The sequence below is a fragment of the Salmo salar genome, chromosome 03 (assembly GCF_965601325.2).
Source record: "Salmo salar chromosome 03, fSalSal1, whole genome shotgun sequence".
In the NCBI taxonomy this organism is placed as follows: Eukaryota; Metazoa; Chordata; class Actinopteri; order Salmoniformes; family Salmonidae; genus Salmo; species Salmo salar.
This window is the reverse complement of record NC_138293.1, coordinates 19793428-19812773: the sequence shown is the minus strand read 5'-3', so window position 1 is coordinate 19812773 and position 19346 is coordinate 19793428. Positions and strand designations below refer to the sequence as shown.

The window sequence follows — 19346 nt, the reverse complement described above, 5'->3', positions numbered from 1 at the left end:
GATGAGAGATTGTTAGCTAGCGAAATTAGAACGTGTGGCTAAAAAAAAACAGTGCGGCCAGCTTTTTCCTGCATTAAAATTCAGTCATCAGCACATGCCACTTGCACTTGAAATATATTAGCCAATACATTTTGTATTGAATAACAGTGTAATTTACATTATGGTTTCACTAAGAAAACATTTTGGTAATGAACAGCTGGCGTGTGCGTGTCATGACAAGCTCTCATTGCAGGTTGCCATAAAGTGTTTCTTTACATGACCTTTGACTGTTGTACAGCACTGTAGTGAATCTACTAAGTGGTGACATTATGAACTGCATATTACACAATTTCACTGCATAGTTTGTGATCTTGTGCACAGTGTAGTTTCAGATTACAGGTTAATTCATTCAGCCCTTCTTGTTTATTAGTGCTTCAGCACAAATACTACTGCCTTCTTATTCACCGCCATAGACAGACATCTTTAAGTTGTACCTTAGGAGGTCAATTGAAAGTGTTTTGTATTTACTTTCTGATTTAGAGGATATATATAGTTGTTTTTGGTGGTTATCATGTAAACCACAAATAAAATATTCTTAAATCATGTTCACTTTAATATTTATTTACGAAATCATAATTTAGAGTATCTGTTCATCCCTCCGAGTACAATTTGGAGAATATTTTATTTAAAAAAAAAAGGTATTTTTCACTCCATCTAAAAAAACGAATCAGGAAATATAGGGCGACTTTCGCCTCCCTAAAATCGGTATCGGACCCAAAAATCTCATATCGGTCGAGCGATAGTAAATGCCAGGTGAAAAGTAGCTAGAGCAAGTCCACCGGAGCCATGGCCCAGTGAGACACGGGTACCAGCCCGCGTAGATTCAACTCCTGTAATGAAGCAGCAAATAAAACGTATTTTTAAAACTTTTACCAAAATGCAATTTACAGGAAAACACTGTTCTAAACAGTTCACATAATGAGAGCAGTTCCATAATGAAAATGTCTGTTAGAAAGAGGGGGAATCTAATAACCACTGGGATGAGTTGCTAATATGACTAGGATTGTGCCTTTGGCTTCTGGACAACAAAAGTTGATGTAAAACCAATAGAACAGGAGAGAAATGCTGGTTTGATGTCATGAGGAAGTCTTTTTATAAAATAACTGCCTCCATGTTTCTGTGGCTGGATTTCGGCTAGGCTACTTTGAAGCATGGTAAGACATTACTTATAATATGAAGTAAAGTCAAATGTTCAGGTTTAAAACAATCACTGCCTCAAGCTCACGTTGCAAAGTGGTGGTGACACGTTGATAGCCTGCCTACTGTTGACTATGGCCTATGCACTCGAATAACAAATGGGAGGCGCGCTTTAATTACCAGTTGAGATTGAGAAATGAAAATAGCTCCATTTAAATTGTGGCCTTCAAAATTAACATGCGATTGCATTTAGAATTGTTATTTGTTGCGCAATGACTGGGTTTACAAAAACACGTTTCACTCCAGTGAGGAGCTACTCTTGCGCTGTCTGACAGGTAATAGGATACTCCGTTCCTCAAACTAGGCACTGTATGCTGTGCAAATGTGATAAATAAGATGCATGACTGCTAACGAAAATACACACACGACAATTTAATTCCACTAAATTATGCAAATTGACCGATAAGCATGACCTGTCAAATGTATTTTCGGCAGCTAACATCCCTAGTGGAAAGTCAAATGTCTGTCTTTCGGCCAAACACCGGGGTAAAGTCTCAGTGGAAATGCAACAGTGTGTGGTACAGTACCGTTACGCGCTCCCTCTTGGGTGCCGGTGGTTGGCTCGGCGGCGGCTGAGGGGGCAAGGCCTGCTGCTGGGGCTGGGCGGGGCTTATCATGACGGGCGCGGTCTGGACAGGGGGTGTGTGGCTGTACTGGGGCTGGGCCGGGTAGTAGGCACCTGCTGTAGGGGGGAGGGAGGGAGAAAGGGAGGTCAGTCAAACACACCCCAAAAAGAGCCAGAGACATTCACACACAGACTGAACATGCACACATGCATCCGCAGCAAAACTAAACCATGTGCACAAGGGAAAAAACACATTATGCAGACATATTAGGCCGACAAAGATGCAGCCCAGCACATACTAAGCAACACAAATGCACACGCAAGTACACACACACATACTCACCGGGGTAGCGCTGGGAGGTGAGAGGAGCACCGTGGAGAGAGAGACGCCCGTTCTCTCGCCCGCCCCCTCTCCTCTCCCTCGCAGCCAGAGAGGGCTCTGAACACAACGGGGGGAGAGGGAAGAAGGAAGGGAGCGAGGGAAGGAAAATTAAAGGGAGGAGAGAAGAGAGAGGACAGGAAGAGACAGATGCAGAGTGAGTGAGTGAAGGGAACCAGAAGTAAGCAGGGTGTTAAGGCAGTGAGAAGCAGCAGGTGAGAAGACTGATAGAGCAGAACCAAAGCCCCCCCCCCCCCCCCCACACACACAGATCCTAAAGAGAGAACAGAGACCACCATACACACAACCTACCAGGCCACGCAGCAATGAACCAACCTTAAGACCACCTGACTGGCCAACCATAAGACCACCTGACTGGCCAACCGTAAGACCACCTGACTGGCCAACCGTAAGACCACCTGACTGGCCAACCGTAAGACCACCAGACTGGCCAACCGTAAGACCACCTGACTGGCCAACCGTAAGACCACCTGACTGGCCAACCATAAGACCACCTGACTGGCCAACCGTAAGACCACCTGACTGGCCAACCGTAAGACCACCTGACTGGCCAACCGTAAGACCACCTGACTGGCCAACCGTAAGACCACCTGACTGGCCAACCGTAAGACCACCTGACTGGCCAACCGTAAGACCACCTGACTGGCCAACCGTAAGACCACCTGACTGGCCAACCGTAAGACCACCTGACTGGCCAACCGTAAGACCACCTGACTGGCCAACCGTAAGACCACCTGACTGGCCAACCGTAAGAGCAACTACAAGAGCAATTGTAAGATCAACTAGTGGTCCTTTGTGGCTCAGTGGGTAGAGCATGGCAATTGTAACGCCAGAGTCGTGGGTTCGATTCTCAGGACCACCCATACGTAAAATATATCCACGCATGACTAAGTGACTTCGGATAAAAGAGTCTGCTACATTTCATATATTATTAAAAAATATGTGACCGACCAACTGTAAGAGCTGGCTACCACCTGGTAAGCAACGCTGCACCTTAGAGACTGCTGCATTGTGTACATAAACACTGGTCACTTTAATAATGTTTACATACTGTTCTACCCACTTCATAACTGTATTCTAGTCAAGGCTCATCCTATATAAACTACTGCAGTACATAGGTTTTCTATTCATGTACTGTCCATACACACCATTATACAGTGCATTCGGAAAGTATTCAGCCCCCTTTCCACATTTTGTTACGTTCCAGCCTTATTCTAAAATGGATTGAAAATGTTTTGACACAATAATCTACACAACATACCCCATAATGAGAAATCTAAAACAGGTTTACAGATTTTTGCAAATGTATAAAAAATAAAACATACCTTATTTACATTCAGACCCTTTGCTATGAGAATCTAAATTGAGCTCAGGTGCATCCTGTGTCCAATGACCATCCTTGAGATGCCTCTACAACCTGATTGGAGTCAACCTGTGGTAAATTCAATTGATTGGACATGATTTGGAAAGGCCCACACCTGTCTATACAAGGTCCCACAGTTGACAGTGCATGTCAGAGCAAAAACCAAGCCATGAGGTTGAAGGAATTGTCCGTAGAGCTCCGAGACAGGATTGTGTCGAGGCACAGATCTGGGGAAGGGTACCAAAAAATGTCTGGATCATTGAAGGTCCCCAAGAACACAGTGACTTCCATCATTCTTAAATGGAAGAAGTTTGGAACCGCCCAGACTCTTCATAGAGCTGGCTACCCGGCCAAACTGAGCAATTGGGGGAGAAGGGCCTTGGTCAGGGAGGTGACCAAGAACCCGATGGTCACTGACAGAGCTCCAGAGTTCCACTGTGGAGATGGGAGAACCTTCCAGAAGGACAACACTCTCTGCAGCACTCCACCAATCAGGACTTTATGGTCGAGTAGCCAGACGGAAGCCACTCCTCAGTAAAAGGCACGACAGTCCACTTGGAGTTTGCCAAAAGGCACCTAAAGGACTCTGACCATGAGAAACAAGATTCACTCGTCGGATGAAACCTACTCTTCGGCCGGAATGCCAATCGTCACGTCTGGAGGAAACCTGGCACCATCCCTACGGTGAAGCATGGTGGTAGCAGCATCATGCTATGGGGATGTTTTTCAGCGGCAGGGAGTGGGAGACTATTCAGGATCGAGGGAAAGATGAACAGAGCAAAGTACAGAGAGATCCTTGATGAAAACCTGCTCCAGAGCACTCAGGACTTCAGACTGGGGCGAAGGTTCACCATCCAACAGGACAACGACCTTAAGCACACAGCCAAGACAATGCAGGAGTGGCTTCGGGACAAATCTCTGAATGTCCTTGAGTGACCCAGCCAGAGCCCAGACTTGAACCCGATCGAACATCTCTGGAGAGACCTGAAAATAGCTGTGCAGCGACACTCCCCATCCAACCTGACAGAGCTTGAGAGGATCTGCAGAGAAGAATGAGAGAAACTCCCCAAATACAGGTGTGCCATGCTTGTAGTGTTACACCAAAGAAGACTCGTGGCTGTAATTGCTGCCAAAGATGCTTCAACAAAGTACTGTGTAAAGGGTCTGAATACTTATGTAAATGTCATCTTTCCATTTTTTATTTGTAATACATTTGCAAACATTTCTAAAAACCTGTTTTCTCAGTGTCATTATGGGCTATTGTGTGTAGATTGATTAGAATGTGTATTTAAATACATTTTAGAATAAGGCTGTAATGTAACAAAATGTGGAAAAGGTCAAGGGGTCTGAATACTTTCCAAATTCACTGTACACACACACACACACACACACACACACACACACACACACACAGCAAGTTTTTACTTAATGTATTTGTTTGGGAGGGGGGGATTCATGTGTATTGTTAGATATTACTGCACTGTTGAAGCTAGAAACATACGCATTTTGCTGCACCTGCAATAACATCTGCAATATATGTGTATGCAACCAATATTTGATTTGATCAACTGACTGACCAATAAGAGCGACCGACCGACCCCTAAGAGCGACCCTAAAATCGACCGACTAAGATATCTCTGGGTGCATGTGGCCCCAGGTCTTGTCATGGATGTGGTTTTGGTAGTATTAACAGTTATGGTCCTAGGTAAGATTGTGCTTGGATCTAGTGTAGCCATGGTTGTGGTTCTAGCGGACATTGCGGTTCAATACTAGGTTGAGGTTCGCGTTCCAGCTGCTGATCTAGTCATGCCTGTGGTTCTAATCAAGATTATGGTTCCAGTCATGGTGGTTGTGCTTGGCAGAGAAGAGCCTCTTACCATAGGTGGGGTATTCAGCCGGGCTGGTGCCTGGGTAGAAGCCTGCTGTCCCACTTGTCACAGGGTACTGTGGACTTGGTGGCATGTAGGGAGCCCGGTACTACAGAGAGACAGAGAGGACACTTAGAACTGTGTCAAGTTACCTGTCTTAAAGGGATCAAGCTCCCCGTTTGCTCTGTTTAGGTATATCTCCAATAATATGTAACATTACCTCTTGACTTTAGACTATCGGCTGGAATACTGCATGAGCAGTGTGATAATTAGGGATGCACTTTTTTTTGTACAAATTTTTACTTTCCAAAAATTCCCAGGTTTTTCAGAAATTCCGGAAACTTGCAACCATTTATTCTAGTGAAGTTGACCGTTAGCATAACGTGATGACCAGCTGTGGTACCTGTCCAGGGGGGATGAAGTAGCCCTGAGGGGAGCCAGCAAAGGACAGCTGCTGACCAGGGATCATCATCATCTGGGAGCCAGGCTGGTAGATGTGGGTGGGACCAACCGGACGAGGCCCGCTGCTGGTCTGGACCCGGGGGACACTGGTGGCCATGGTGGGCCTGTTGGCATAGTAAGGCTAGAGAAGAATGGGGGGAGGGAGGGACAGAAGCTGTCAGTATATTTGTGTGTGTGTGTGCACGTGCACCGCAGGGCTAAAATGTCACATACTGAAAGTGTCAGATAGTTGAGGTAGGTTGAGACTCCAAGGGGGGGGGGGGCTATATCCATCCATCCAATTTTAACATTGATCACAGCTCCCATCTACCCTACAAATTTTACAATATCGACTCTATGTCATTGACATGGTTGTCGTTGTGTGGCTGTGCATTCAGCCCTCAGGTTCTATACACTCAGATGAGAAGGAAGAGAGAAGCTGTTACCTGCAGTGCCCTGTATCCACCCTTCAGCCGGACAACACACAAGCAGAGAAGGGGGCGGGGTGACAGAAAGGCAAGAGAAAAATAGGAAGATGATAAGAGAGTAATAAAAGAGAGCAGAAGGAATGTGAGAGAATATAAGAAGCAAGAGTAAATCACTCAGACGTTACAGTTAGCAGTGCAAAACATCAGTCTTTCACATGCAGCTGACCATCAGAAAATATGAAGACATTGCAGAACTATAAAGCTAGAGGGTAACAGACTTAAATTCACAAGTGATTAGCATACGTCTTCTAGTTTCATCCAAGCCTCTGTTTGCAGGCCTAGCAAAAGGTTTGGCCAGCACTTTGCTTGATTGGGGTAACCAATTTACACATATACAGGTGAAATGTAAAACCGGCAGACCATACTGCTGCAGTGCCTAGTACCTTTACTGAACTGCCCTACTGTGGGTGGTGTCATATTAGGTGTTACCATGGGTAGCCTATGGGGTTACCAGCCTGGACGTCTTCACTGGGGGTAATCCCTGGTCCCGGAGATCCACAAAAGGCTGAGGGACAGATTCTAGCAATCTACTACTCATGGTCTTAACTCATAAAAAATATATACATTTCATTCAATCAGGTGGTTTTGGGTGTAGTTACAGCTGGATCTGGTCAGAACTAAAATGGTTGTTTAGCTTCATCCTTCTCTAAAGTGAAATGTGCATTAATGCACTACTGTTCTATTGAGACGGCAGCCATTTTGGGGAAGGTAAGGGGAGTTAGTACCTGTTGGTGTAAAGCACGGGGCCCGGTGGCAAACTGGGAGGGAGGACAGAAAAAGAGAGTAAGAGGTCAAAGGTTGGTAGCCAGAGAGTGGTGAGAGAGACTTTTTTTTTTAAAACACACACACACACACACACACACACAAAACCAAAGCGGTTAAGCAGAAAGACCGTTACACACAGGTTGGACCAAAGCGTTACAGTTGAGCAAGAGTTGGAGTTAAAAGGCCCAGTGCAGCCAAAAACATGATTTGTATGTTACATATACACATAGAGTAGCAGTCAAAAGTTTGGACACCTACAAGGGGTTTTTCATTTTTTTTTTTTTACTATTTTCTACATTGTAGAATAATAGTAAAGACATCAAAACTATGAAATAACACATATGGAATCATGTAGTAACCAAAAAAAGTGTTAAACAAATATATTTTATATTTGAGATTCTTCAAAGTAGCCACCCTTTGCCTTAACTTTGCACACTCTAGGCATTCTCTCAACCAGGTCATGAGGTAGTCACCTGGAATGCTTTTCCAACAATCTTGAAGGAGTTCACACATATGCTGAGCACTTGTTGACTGCTTTTCCTTCACTCTGCAGTCCAACTCATCCCAAACCATCTCAATTGGGTAGAGGTCGGGTGATTGTGGAGACCAGGTCATCTGATGCAGCACTCCATCACTCACCTTCTTGGTCAAATAGCCCTTACACAGCCTGGAGGTGAGTTTTGGGTCATTGTCCTGTTGAAAAACAAATGATAGTCCCACTAAGCTCAAACCAGATAGGATGGCGTATCACTGCAGAATGCTGTGGTAGCCATGCTGGTTAATTGTGCCTTGAATTGTAAATAAATCACTGTCACCAGCAAAGCACCCCCACACCACCTCCATGCTTCACAGTGGAAACCACACATGCAGAGATGATCCGTTCACTTACTCTGCGTCTCACAAAGACACAGCGTTTGGAAGCAAAAATATCAAATTTGGACTCATCAGACCAAAGGACAGATTTCCACCAGTCTAATGTCCATTGCTCGTGTTTCTTGGCCCAAGCAAGTCTCTTCTTATTGGTGTCCTTTAGTAGTGGTTTCTTTGCAGCAATTAGACTATGAAGGCCTGACTCATGCAGTCTCCTCTCAACAGTTGATGTTGAGATGTGTCTGTTACTTGAACTCTCAAGCATTTCTTTGGGCTGAAATCTGAGGTGCAATTATTTGCCGATTTCTGAGGCTGGTAACTCTAACGAACTTATCCTCTACAGCAGAGGTAACTCTGGGTCTTCCTTTCCTGTGGTGGTCCTCATGAGAGCCAGTTTCATCATAGTGCTTGATAGTATTTGCCACTGCACATGAAGAAACTTTCAAAGTTCTTGAAATGTTCTAGATTGACTGACCATGTCTTAAAGTAATGATGGACTGTTGTTTCTCTTTGCTTATTTGAGCTGTTCTTGCCATAATACGGACTTGGTCTTTTTACCAAATAGGGCTATCTTCTGTATACCACCCCTACCTTGTCACGTCACAACACAACTGATTGGCACAAAATCATTAGAAAGGAATTAAATTCCACAAATGAACTTCAGGCACACCTGTTAATTGAAAGGCATTCCAGGTGACTACCTCATGAAGCTGGTTGAGAAAATGCCAAGAGTGTGCAAAGCTGTCATCAAGGCAAAGGGTGGCAACTTTGAAGAATCTCAAATATATTTTGTTTTTTTAACACTTTTGGTTACTACATGATTCCATGTGTTATTTCATAGTTTTGATGTCTTCACTATTATTCTACAATGTAGAAAATAGCAAAAATAAAGAAAAACCCTGGAATGAGTAGGTGTGTCCAAACTTTTGACTGGTACTGTACATTTCCACACTGCCGTTGGAATAATACTGTGAAAATTATGATGATGACCTTTTAGTATAAGAGCTGTTTGAAAAGACCGTCTGAAATTTCAGCCTGTTTTGGTGGGATGGAGTTTTGGCCTGCCTGGCGACGTCACAAGGCGGTATAAGTTAATATCAAATCAAATTTATTTATATAGCCCTTCGTACATCAGCTGATATCTCAAAGTGCTGTACAGAAACCCAGCCTAAAACCCCAAACAGCAAGCAATGCATGTGAAAGAAGCACGGTGGCTAGGAAAAACTCCCTAGAAAGGCCAAAAACCTAGGAAGAAACCTAGAGAGGAACCAGGCTATGAGGGGTGGCCAGTCCTCTTCTGGCTGTGCAGGGTGGATATTATAACAGAACATGGTCAAGATGTTAAAATGTTCATAAATGACCAGCATGGTCAAATAATAATAATCATAGTAGTTGTCGAGGGTGCAACAAGCACGTCCGGTGAACAGGTCAGGGTTCCATAGACCAATAACAATGAGTTTCAAACCTCTTGGCCAATAACAGCTAGTTCAGAGGTTACATATCCCTCCCATTAAGTTCGTCCAATTAGGCCCCTCACTCAGACAGTCCTAGCAAAATTCTTGCTTGAGAAAAGCTATTTTTGTTTTCAATTAAAACGGCATAAAGAAACAATCATAGTAAGGTACTTAATTGTTACCCAGAAAACATTTGATATTTAGATAAAAACAGCTGCATTGGACCTTTAAGAATTGAAGTCGGGGTCTTACACTCAGCAATACATAGAAGCGTCGACATTGAAAGTGTTGGCAAAAGACCGGAAAATAAAAGGAGCGATTGAGTAACAGAAGAAATAGAGCGCAATACCTGTCGTGGCTGCGGTGCAGAATTCATTTGTTGAGGTGTTTGGGTGGCGAAGACGAGAGAAGTGGGTTGTCCAGAGGCATAGGCAGCCTGGGAGAGAGGGGAGGCAGAGAAACACAACTACATTAGTCGGCTAACTTGCTGCCAAAGATGGGTTGTGTTCAGTAGGATACAATGTAGCAAAACGCTTCAGAAAGGAAAACTAAAATGATCATCCTAATTGGACAAGTTCAGGGGTGTATTTATTAGTCGCAGGCCGTATCAAAACATTTAGGCTGTTGCAAAACGTTTTGCAAGGGAAAACATTTAGCAGTGCAAAAGGCAGGTAGGTCCCCTCCCTGTTTTATTTTGTTTTGTTCCTAGAGTAAATGGTAAACAGTTTAATCTTTGTATTCACTAAGAACCAAACGGAACCAAAGTGACGCGGGCCGGGACCTATCGGAATAGAAACGCATTTTTTTTTTGCAAACCGTTTTCCATTTGGAGTGAACATTTTCTGTTGCAAAACATTTAGCAAAAGTCTTCGTCTAGTGAATAAAACCCAATCTCCCGGTTTCGAAACATTATCTCATGTTTTTTGCCTAATGAACGCTACTCTGATCTGTCAGAGCGAGCTGGGTCTTGTCAGTGGCTCTCACCTGTGTCAGGCCAGGGGAGGGGGAGGGGTGTGGGACAGAGGTGGGTCCCGTTATAGGCTGCGGTGGTTTGTTCATTTCACGTGGTTCTGCATCAGGGTGGCGCTGACTTGCCAGCCGATCTGAGGAAGAGGAAGCGTTTGTTACCAAAATGAGCAAAAAAATATGCAAATCAATTTAAAAAATCCTCCAAGACATTTCTATTCTCCATATTGATACTGGGTCAGCTGGACAAGGCTAGGCACACAATAATCACCTGGACACCATGCCCAGTGAGCGAAAGAGCAGAATGGTCAGAAAGCCAACTGGGGAAATCCCCGTATCAACCGCCTAAGAAGTTAACTTGCGGCTGCCCTCACGAAGCTACAGTACCCAATGACATATTCATGAGAAACCCTGAGTGTTTGTCTGCTGTAGTAGGTCATGGCAGTAAGGCTTAGTGCCAAATAACCCGACACTGGTCACAAGTTGGTGTTACAAAGTAGGAAACATTACGGTAGATAGGTTAGACCTTGTGTTAGAACACCATTTCATGGGCTTCCAGAAGTTGAGTCTAAATATGCCATTCCAGTGACACAATGTTGTTGTGCCGAGTTCCAAAATACCCATAAACCGCTATTTAGACCTTAAACAAAAAGACACCAACTCACTCCTGAGGGTGCATTGGGTTTATGGGAGTTACCACATCACTACAGGGGCAGTTCCACTATGCTACACTCCAGTCACAACAGACACACATTTTATTTATTTAATTTACCAGGTAAGTTGACTGAGAACACATTCTGATTTACAGAAACGACCTGGGAAATAGTTACAGGGAGAGGAGGGGGATGAATGAGCCAATTGTAAGCTGGGGATGATTAGGTGACCGTGATGGTATGAGGGTCAGATTGGGAATTTAACCAGGACACCAGGGTTAACATCCCTACTCTTACAATAAGTGCAATGGGATCTTTAGTGACCTCAGAGAGTCAGGACACCCATTTATCATCCCATCCGAAAGGCAGCGCCCTACACAGGGCAGCAGCGCCCTACACAGGGCAGCAGCGCCCTACACAGGGCAGCAGCGCCCTACACAGGGCAGCAGCGCCCTACACAGGGCAGCAGCGCCCTACACAGGGCAGCAGCGCCCTACACAGGGCAGCAGCGCCCTACACAGGGCAGCAGCGCCCTACACAGGGCAGCAGCGCCCTACACAGGGCAGCAGCGCCCTACACAGGGCAGCAGCGCCCTACACAGGGCAGCAGCGCCCTACACAGGGCAGCAGCGCCCTACACAGGGCAGCAGCGCCCTACACAGGGCAGCAGCGCCCTACACAGGGCAGCAGCGCCCTACACAGGGCAGCAGCGCCCTACACAGGGCAGCAGCGCCCTACACAGGGCAGCAGCGCCCTACACAGGGCAGCAGCGCCCTACACAGGGCAGCAGCGCCCTACACAGGGCAGCAGCGCCCTACACAGGGCAGCAGCGCCCTACACAGGGCAGCAGCGCCCTACACAGGGCAGCGGGATATGTTTTAGACCAGAGGCAAGAGTGCCTCCTACTGGCCCTCCAACACCACTTCCAGCAGCATCTGGTCTCCCATCCAGGGACTGACCAGGACCAAGCCCTGCTTAGCTTCAGAAGCAAGCCAGTAGTGGGATGCAGGGTGGTATGCTGCTAGCATATAGTTAAGCCATTGGCTGAACCATCTATTGATCCTCCTGGCAGATGGTGCCAATAAAAACATGACTATCATCATCTCAAGGAAATAGCTAACATTTCCTTTCAGAATGAAAGAGACTATTTGGGGGGGATTGTGATGGGGAGCTGAATTTGACATGACACACGTCTGCGAATTAGAAATTGCAAAAAATAAACTGCTCCTGGGTTGTGGAATTCAAATATCTTATCTGCATCCATTCCATGCATCATTGGGGATTAGGTTCACGCCAGCCTGAGCTGGTACATCTCACTCACTGTTTTAATTTACGCTCAATAGTTATTTAGTATGAATGTCTTTCAGGTCAAAGTTCACTCCATTTGCTTGTAACAGATTGTCTCTATTGTGGACATGTGTTGGTTACAATGTTTCAGATTCCTCAGAGATGTCCACATAACATCAGATGACAACTAAACAATTTAAATAACATTTATAATTTTACTGGGAAGCAATATACTCCACTTTCAAACAACAAAAAACAAAAAAATAATAATTATTAAATATGTAAAAAATATACTCCACTTTCACATTAGAGGAATGTGGGTTGTAGACAAACATGGAATCAGGGTACATGGATATTGCGGCCTTTAAGATGTTTAAGCAATTTCCCGACAGTGTTTTTGACATGCCATTAATTCAAGCATGAAAAGATGTAGTGTCAACCTGATAGCACATGGTCTAAAGAGGACATCTCCCATTAGGAAGACGTGTCATATGGCTAGCTAGCTAGCAAAGCAGCCGGTGTTAGCCACTATAGTTAGCTTCCATATGTTATCCCATCTATGGCTAGCCCACTCTGTTTTCGGCGCTAAATAAAACGAAAGACCATTAAATAAACGTATGATAACTAACATGATACGTTTTCTGGGTAGATTAGGTATTACATTAGTTACTGGTAGATCAAATTGCAAGCAAGGCCTTCTAGCGTGCTAACAATACCGGGGAGGACCACTGATGGTGGATTTCACACACCGCTAACTAACTAGCTAGCCTGTAGTAGCCTACGTGTCTATAGTATTGAGTGAGTGAACTTGACTAGCTACAGTAAATTAGTTAGCTAACTTAAGTCCACCTGAAATTCTGCAGTGACATGTCACCACATTGTAATATTAAATATCACTTTATTTGTACCCAACTGAAATAGTTAGACTTTCAATCACATGTTAATTTCCATGCTAGTCTTCCAAAGAGTATTCATTCTAGGCCCGACTAAGCCACACATAGAAAGCCCAGCATGACAATTGCTTTGGCTACAGATTTATGGGCAGGTTAACAAGCAATTTTAAAGCAGTGTGATAAAAATAAACTTAGTTGCGAGTAAATTGCCAGATTGGCACCTTGATGTAAACCGTGAATCTAGACAATTTGTTTCGATGTATACTGTCAAACTGATGAAAGATTTGCAAAATCTCATTAAGTTACCTTGCTAACATTCTAGACTAGCGTTAGTTCGCTAGCTAATTTAACAACAACAATACGTTCACCAACTTACAACACAGACCTGAGCTGGCTAGCTAGCTAACTAACTACAAGAATGAAATGCTCGAGGGTAGTTCCAACCCAATTTCATACAAAGGTTAACTAACTAACTAACTAGGCTCGTTTTGACGAGCACAAAAGAAACACAGTTAAAGCCAATACTATTTCTAGCCGCTGACATTAGCTAGCTAGTTATTCTTCTGAAAGATGCCAAGTTAGCAAACCTTGTAAAATGGACTGACAGAACAGGGCCTTCATCCGTGCGTTAGTCTTTCACAGAGTAATAGCAGGTATCTAACTTTAGCACAATATTCTTACCGGGTATGAAGTGTCTGAGGGATCGGAGGGAAGACTTGAATAAACAATGGAAAGAAAGACAGTATTTTATAACCTATTGTCCATTACTTAAAATTGTAGCTAATGTAGTTTCTTGTCCTCTCCTCCAAGTGGAAAGTGTACCTTTATTGACTTAGCAGCTAGCTAGGTGAGTGCTGTCACTTCGTCTTTAAATTCCCAGAACGTGCAAAAGTGACAGGGCACAAAATGTATTAATATCGCACTTGAAGGTTACTATTGACAACTCCAATGCCTCCTAAAAAAGCCTCTGGACCGGAGGTCCATGATCAAGGCGCCGATGGTAACGGATTGCCGGTAAAATACAATATACTGGGAGTTTCGTTCGGTTTACAGCGAGGCCATGGTGCAATGCATTATCGTCCGCTGGAGCCGGCAGGACTGTGCCCGGGTACGCATGGGTACTTCCGGGAAAATTATTATTTGATGCTGCCTCCTCCGTCACGTGACAGTGGAAACTAAAATCCAAATTTTGCACTTTTAAACACGAACTTCATATGGATGTTGTATACATTATTTTATTGGACTTAATCTGTGTGAAAAAATAATGTTTTTTTTTAATGACTACCCCTTCCTCTGTCCCGCATAAGTACAACCTCCGCTGCTGTCTCAGCCACTGCCTGTCACCAAGGGAGTACCCCAAGGCTCGATCCTAGGCCCCACGCTCTTCTCAATTTACATCAAAAACATAGCTCAGGCAGTAGGAATCTCCCTCATCCATTTATATGCAGATGATACAGTCTTATACTCAGCTGGCCACTCACCGGATTTTCTTGTTAAATGCTCTACAACAAAGCTTTGTGTCCAAAAGTTTTCTCTACTCTTAACCTTGTTCTGAACACCTCCAAAACAAAGGTAATGTGGTTTGGTAAGAAGAATGCCCATCTTCCCACAGGTGTTATTACTACCTCTGAGGGCCACTGTTCCTAGGCCCTCATTGAAAATAAGAATTTGTTCTTAACTGACTTGCCTAGTTAAATAAAGGTAAAATAAAAATAAATAAAAGTTTAGAGCTTGAGGTAGTCACCTCATACAAGTACTTGGGAGTATGGCTAGATGGTGCACTGTCCTTCTCTCAGCACATATCAAAGCTGCAGGCTAAAGTTAAGTCTAGACTTGGTTTCCTCTATCATAATAGCTCCTCTTTCACCCCAGCTGCCAAACTAACCCTGATTCAGATGACCATCCTACCCATGCTAGATTACGGAGACATCATTTATAGACTGGTAGGTAAGGGTGCTCTCGAGCGGCTAGATGTTATTTACCATTCAGCCATCAGATTTGACACCAATGCTCCTTATAAGGACTGCACTCTATACTCCTCTGTAAACTGGTCATCTTTGTATACCCGTCGCAAGACCCACTGGTTGATGCTTATTTATAAAACCCTCTTAGGCCTCACTCCCCCCTATCTGACAGCCCCACTGCAGCCCTCATCCTCCACATATAACACCCGTTCTGCCAGTCACATTCTGTTTAAAGTCCCTAAAGCACACACATCTCTGTGTCGCTCCTCTTTTCAGTTCACTGCAGCTAGCGACTGGAACAAGCTGCAACAAACACTCAAACTGGACAGTTTTATCTCAATCTCTTCATTCAATGACTCAATCATGGACACTCTTACTGACAGTTGTGGCTGCTTTGCGTGATGTATTGTTGTCTCTACCTTCTTGCCCTTTGTGCTGTTGTCTTTCTTGCCCTTTCTGCTGTTGTCTTTGCCCAATAATGTTTGTACCATGTTTTGTGCTGCTACCATGTTGTGTTGCTACCATGTTGTTGTTATGTTGATACCATGCTGTGTTGTCATGTGTTGCTGCCTTGCCGTGTTGTTGTCTTAGGTCTCTCTTTATGTAGTGTTGTCTCTCTTGTCGTGATGTGTGTTTTGTCCTATATTTTTTTTAATGTTTTGTTCATTTTTACAAAACACATTCTCAACTGAATTCAGTTTCATCTACTGCTTAGGTTGCGTGAGGGACACTTGCTTGAACGTTGAGGGGTTGGGAGAGCGAGTGTGTGTTTGCCACAAAGGTGAGCTCCACTACTCGTTCTGCTGGCAGGAATGGAAAGTACATGCCTTCTCCAAATCTGAGGGGGGAATAGGAGAACAGGTTTTAGCTTCATTTACATTTTAGTCATTCAGCAGACACTCTTAACCAAAGCGACTTACAATAGGGAATGCATACATTTCATACATTTCCCCCCCCGTACTGGTCCCCTGTGGGAATCGAACCCACAACCCTGGCGTTGCAAACATCATGCTCTACCAACTGAGCCACACGGGACGCTTCAGATGCAGATATGTCCTTTATACATGTCAATAACTCATCTGCCACCGCCCGACTATGTGAACATGTGAGGCCCGCAACAGACCCTAACAAAAATATAGAAAATGCGTTATACAGTCAAAGATGGCGGATTGACTTTTTAACAAGCTTTCAGATAGGCCTATGTTTCTGCTTATAATTTCTGACATTTTGGTAGGGTATTTGTTAGTCAACTTGTCTATGATTAGATACATGCAGATTATCTTCTGTCGTTTGCTCCCGACTGGCGCAGCGGTCTAAGACACTGCATCTCAGTGCAAGAGGCGTCACTGCAGTCCCTGGTTTGAATCTGGCCGTGATTGGGAGTCCCGTAGGGCGGCGCACAACTGGACCAGCGTCGTCCGGGTTTGGCCGGGGTAGGCCGTCATTGTAAATAAGAATTTGTTCTTAACTGACTTGCCAAGTTAATTAAAGGTTAAATAAAAATTATACAAAAATTTGCTGACTTGTTGCCTTAGAATTAAATCAAATCAAATTGGATTTGTCACATACAACAGCTGTAGACCTTATCATTAAATGCTTACTTACAAGCCCTCAACCAACAATGCAGTTCAAGAAATAGAGTTAAAAAAAAAAGTAAATCAACTAAAGTAATTTAAAAAAATAAAAATCTAAAAGTAACACAAGAAAATTACATAACAATAACGAGGCTAGTAAATAAACATTTGCTCACCAGAATGTGATACATTAATAGAATGAATGCTTCAACGTAGTTGACGTCGGTAAAGTTCTCTTTTTCATCGCTGCTTCTCTCATGCAGCAAAGACGTTTGGGGGCCGTGGAAAAAATGTAAAAACAAAAATACAGAAAGATTTTCTGTGCAAAATGTCCAAATGACATCAGTTTAACCGGTTTTAAGGAAAGTAAAAGCTGTGAAAACTACCCAACATGTTTCTTGTAAGATTTCAGTTAGGCTTGGATGCATATTTTATGCTGTTGAAATATGCTATCAGCTTTTAAGCAATGTGGTCTCAGAGCATTTCTTATTATTCTGTATATAAATCCGAGACACTCCATTTAGTATGATTTGTTATGTTTCATATGGTATGTATTAATTGGTTGATGTCCATCATCCATTTATTATGATATGTTATGAATTGCAAATCATACAATATTTTACAAATTGCAATTCATACAATATGTTACGAATTTGCAGAACATACAATATGTTACAAATTTGGCTAACGTTAGCTTTAGGGGTTAAGCTTAGTGTAACGGGCGTCGTAAGGATTGGACCAAGGTGCAGCGGGAACGTGTATACTCATCGTCTTTATTTTTATAAAAAGAAGGAAAAACAAAAGAAACACATATACAAAACAACAAACGCCACTAAACAGTCCTGTCAGGTGCACAGACACAAAACAGGAGACAACTACCCACAAATCCCATAGAAAAACACCCCTCTTAAATAAGACCTTCAATTAGAAGCAACGAGGAGCAGCTGCTTCCAATTGAAGGTCAACCCCATTAACTAAACATAGAAATAGAAAGACTAGACTGAACATAGAAAAACACTAACCTAGAACATAGACCAAAAACCCCAGAACACTCTAAACAAATACCCCTCTTACATAATAACATAGCCCAACAAACCCCGAACCACATAAAACAAACACCTCCTGCCACGTCCTGACCAAACTACAATAACAAAATACCCCTTTACTGATCAGGACGTGACATTTAGGAGTTAGGTTAACGGGTTAAGGTTAGGGTCAGGGAAAGGGAATGGGTTAGTTAAAAGGTTAAAGTTAGGGTTAGGGGAAGGGTTAGCCAAAATGCTAAGTAGTTACAAAGTTGTTAAAAGGCAGTAAGTAGTTGCAAAGTTGCTAATTATCTAAAATGCTTGAGTTGCCCATAATGAGATTCGAAACACGCAACCTTTGGGTAGCTAGACGTTTGCTTTATATTGGCGTGTATCCGGTGAGCATACAAGTTAGGCCCTAAAGCTTAGGCATAGACTACACACTAATGCCAGAAAAAAATATGTAAGAAAAACCTCACTGTAGCCTATAGATATGAATTTCACAATAATTATACATTTATGGACTTTTAATGCATTGTTTTGTTTTTATTCAACCAACCCGCCACCCAACCACCCTTCATCAGAACAATATTTCATGACCCTAAAGCCACCCGCCCCACGGATATAACCGCAGGACTGCGAGTTATGAGTCAACCTGCGCATCTGTGTAAGGTAGTGACAAATTAAACAGAGACTTGGAAGAACAGAGAAAGAAAGAGTCTCGCCTCTTATCTGAGTATTGGAGGGAGAACCATATCCCTCTGGGGCTTAGAATTAACAAAGCCCCCGCTTTTGGCTTAGAAGACAGTAATTTTATGCAGAGATGGGAGAATGTTTTGAACAATTGCTCTCTAGATCTCATGTTGCTTGTCATTGAAAAGACTAAGCAGAGACAGAGATAATGCGACAGAGTGCTCGCATCAGAGGTTTTTCTCTCACTGACAGATGAGTAGTTGATGTCTCGGTTCTTTTGGGACCACATAGGGCTGAACTTGGATCAGTACCTGGATCTGGCAACATGCCAGTCATAGACCGTGCCCTTGGAGTAGTGATCAGTATCCCTCTGGTTTTTCTCAAGTGTGTGCCTCTTCAGTTCTTTTTGAAAGGTGGTGATTTTCTCTGTTAATGTGGCAAACATATCCATTTATTTTTATTTAACCGGGAAAGTCAGTTAAGAACAAATTCTTATTTACAATAATGGCCTACCCTGGCCAAATCCTAACCTGGATGACACTAGGCCAATTGTGTGCTGCCCTATGGGACTCCCAATCATGGCCGGTTGTGATAAAGCCTGGAATTGAACCAGGGCCTGTAATGACACCTCTTGCACTGAGATGCAATGCTTTAGACCGCTGTGCCACTCGGGAGCCTGAAATCAACTAGTCCATGTCAGCTAATGTTTTTTATTTAGGTTTTTTTGCCCATAGATATTGTTGTAATTTTTTTGTCACTCAAATATTACATGAATACACATTAGACATGGCAAAATGTAAAGAATTGCGTGTGATGTTCCCGAATGCTGGAAGGTGGGCCCC

The 19346-nt window shown here is 43.5% G+C and overlaps 1 protein-coding gene across 16 annotated transcripts in view; it reads right to left on the bottom strand.

Moving 5' to 3' along the window:
• The window catches only part of LOC100380746 (eukaryotic translation initiation factor 4 gamma 1), a 58565-nt gene extending 44204 nt beyond the window's left edge, over nt 1–14361 (bottom strand). For 2 of the 16 annotated variants that reach the window (XM_082973340.1, XM_045714597.2), the window contains exons 1-9: nt 13930–14358; nt 10435–10553; nt 9800–9916; nt 7087–7119; nt 6320–6340; nt 5836–6015; nt 5442–5541; nt 2145–2240; nt 1764–1918 (exon numbers count right to left, since the gene is read on the bottom strand). In XM_082973340.1, coding sequence (XP_082829466.1) covers nt 1764–1918; nt 2145–2240; nt 5442–5541; nt 5836–6015; nt 6320–6340; nt 7087–7119; nt 9800–9916; nt 10435–10509 — 777 coding nt within the window. In that variant the 5' untranslated portion in view covers nt 10510–10553; nt 13930–14358. Of the gene's footprint in view, nt 1–1763; nt 1919–2144; nt 2241–5441; nt 5542–5835; nt 6016–6319; nt 6341–7086; nt 7120–7599; nt 7644–9799; nt 9917–10434; nt 10554–13929 lie in introns of those variants that run through there. The other 14 variants (XM_045714608.2, XM_045714611.2, XM_045714595.2 and 11 more) reach the window with 13 other exon arrangements.
• Nucleotides 14362–19346: the final 4985 nt, after the last annotated feature.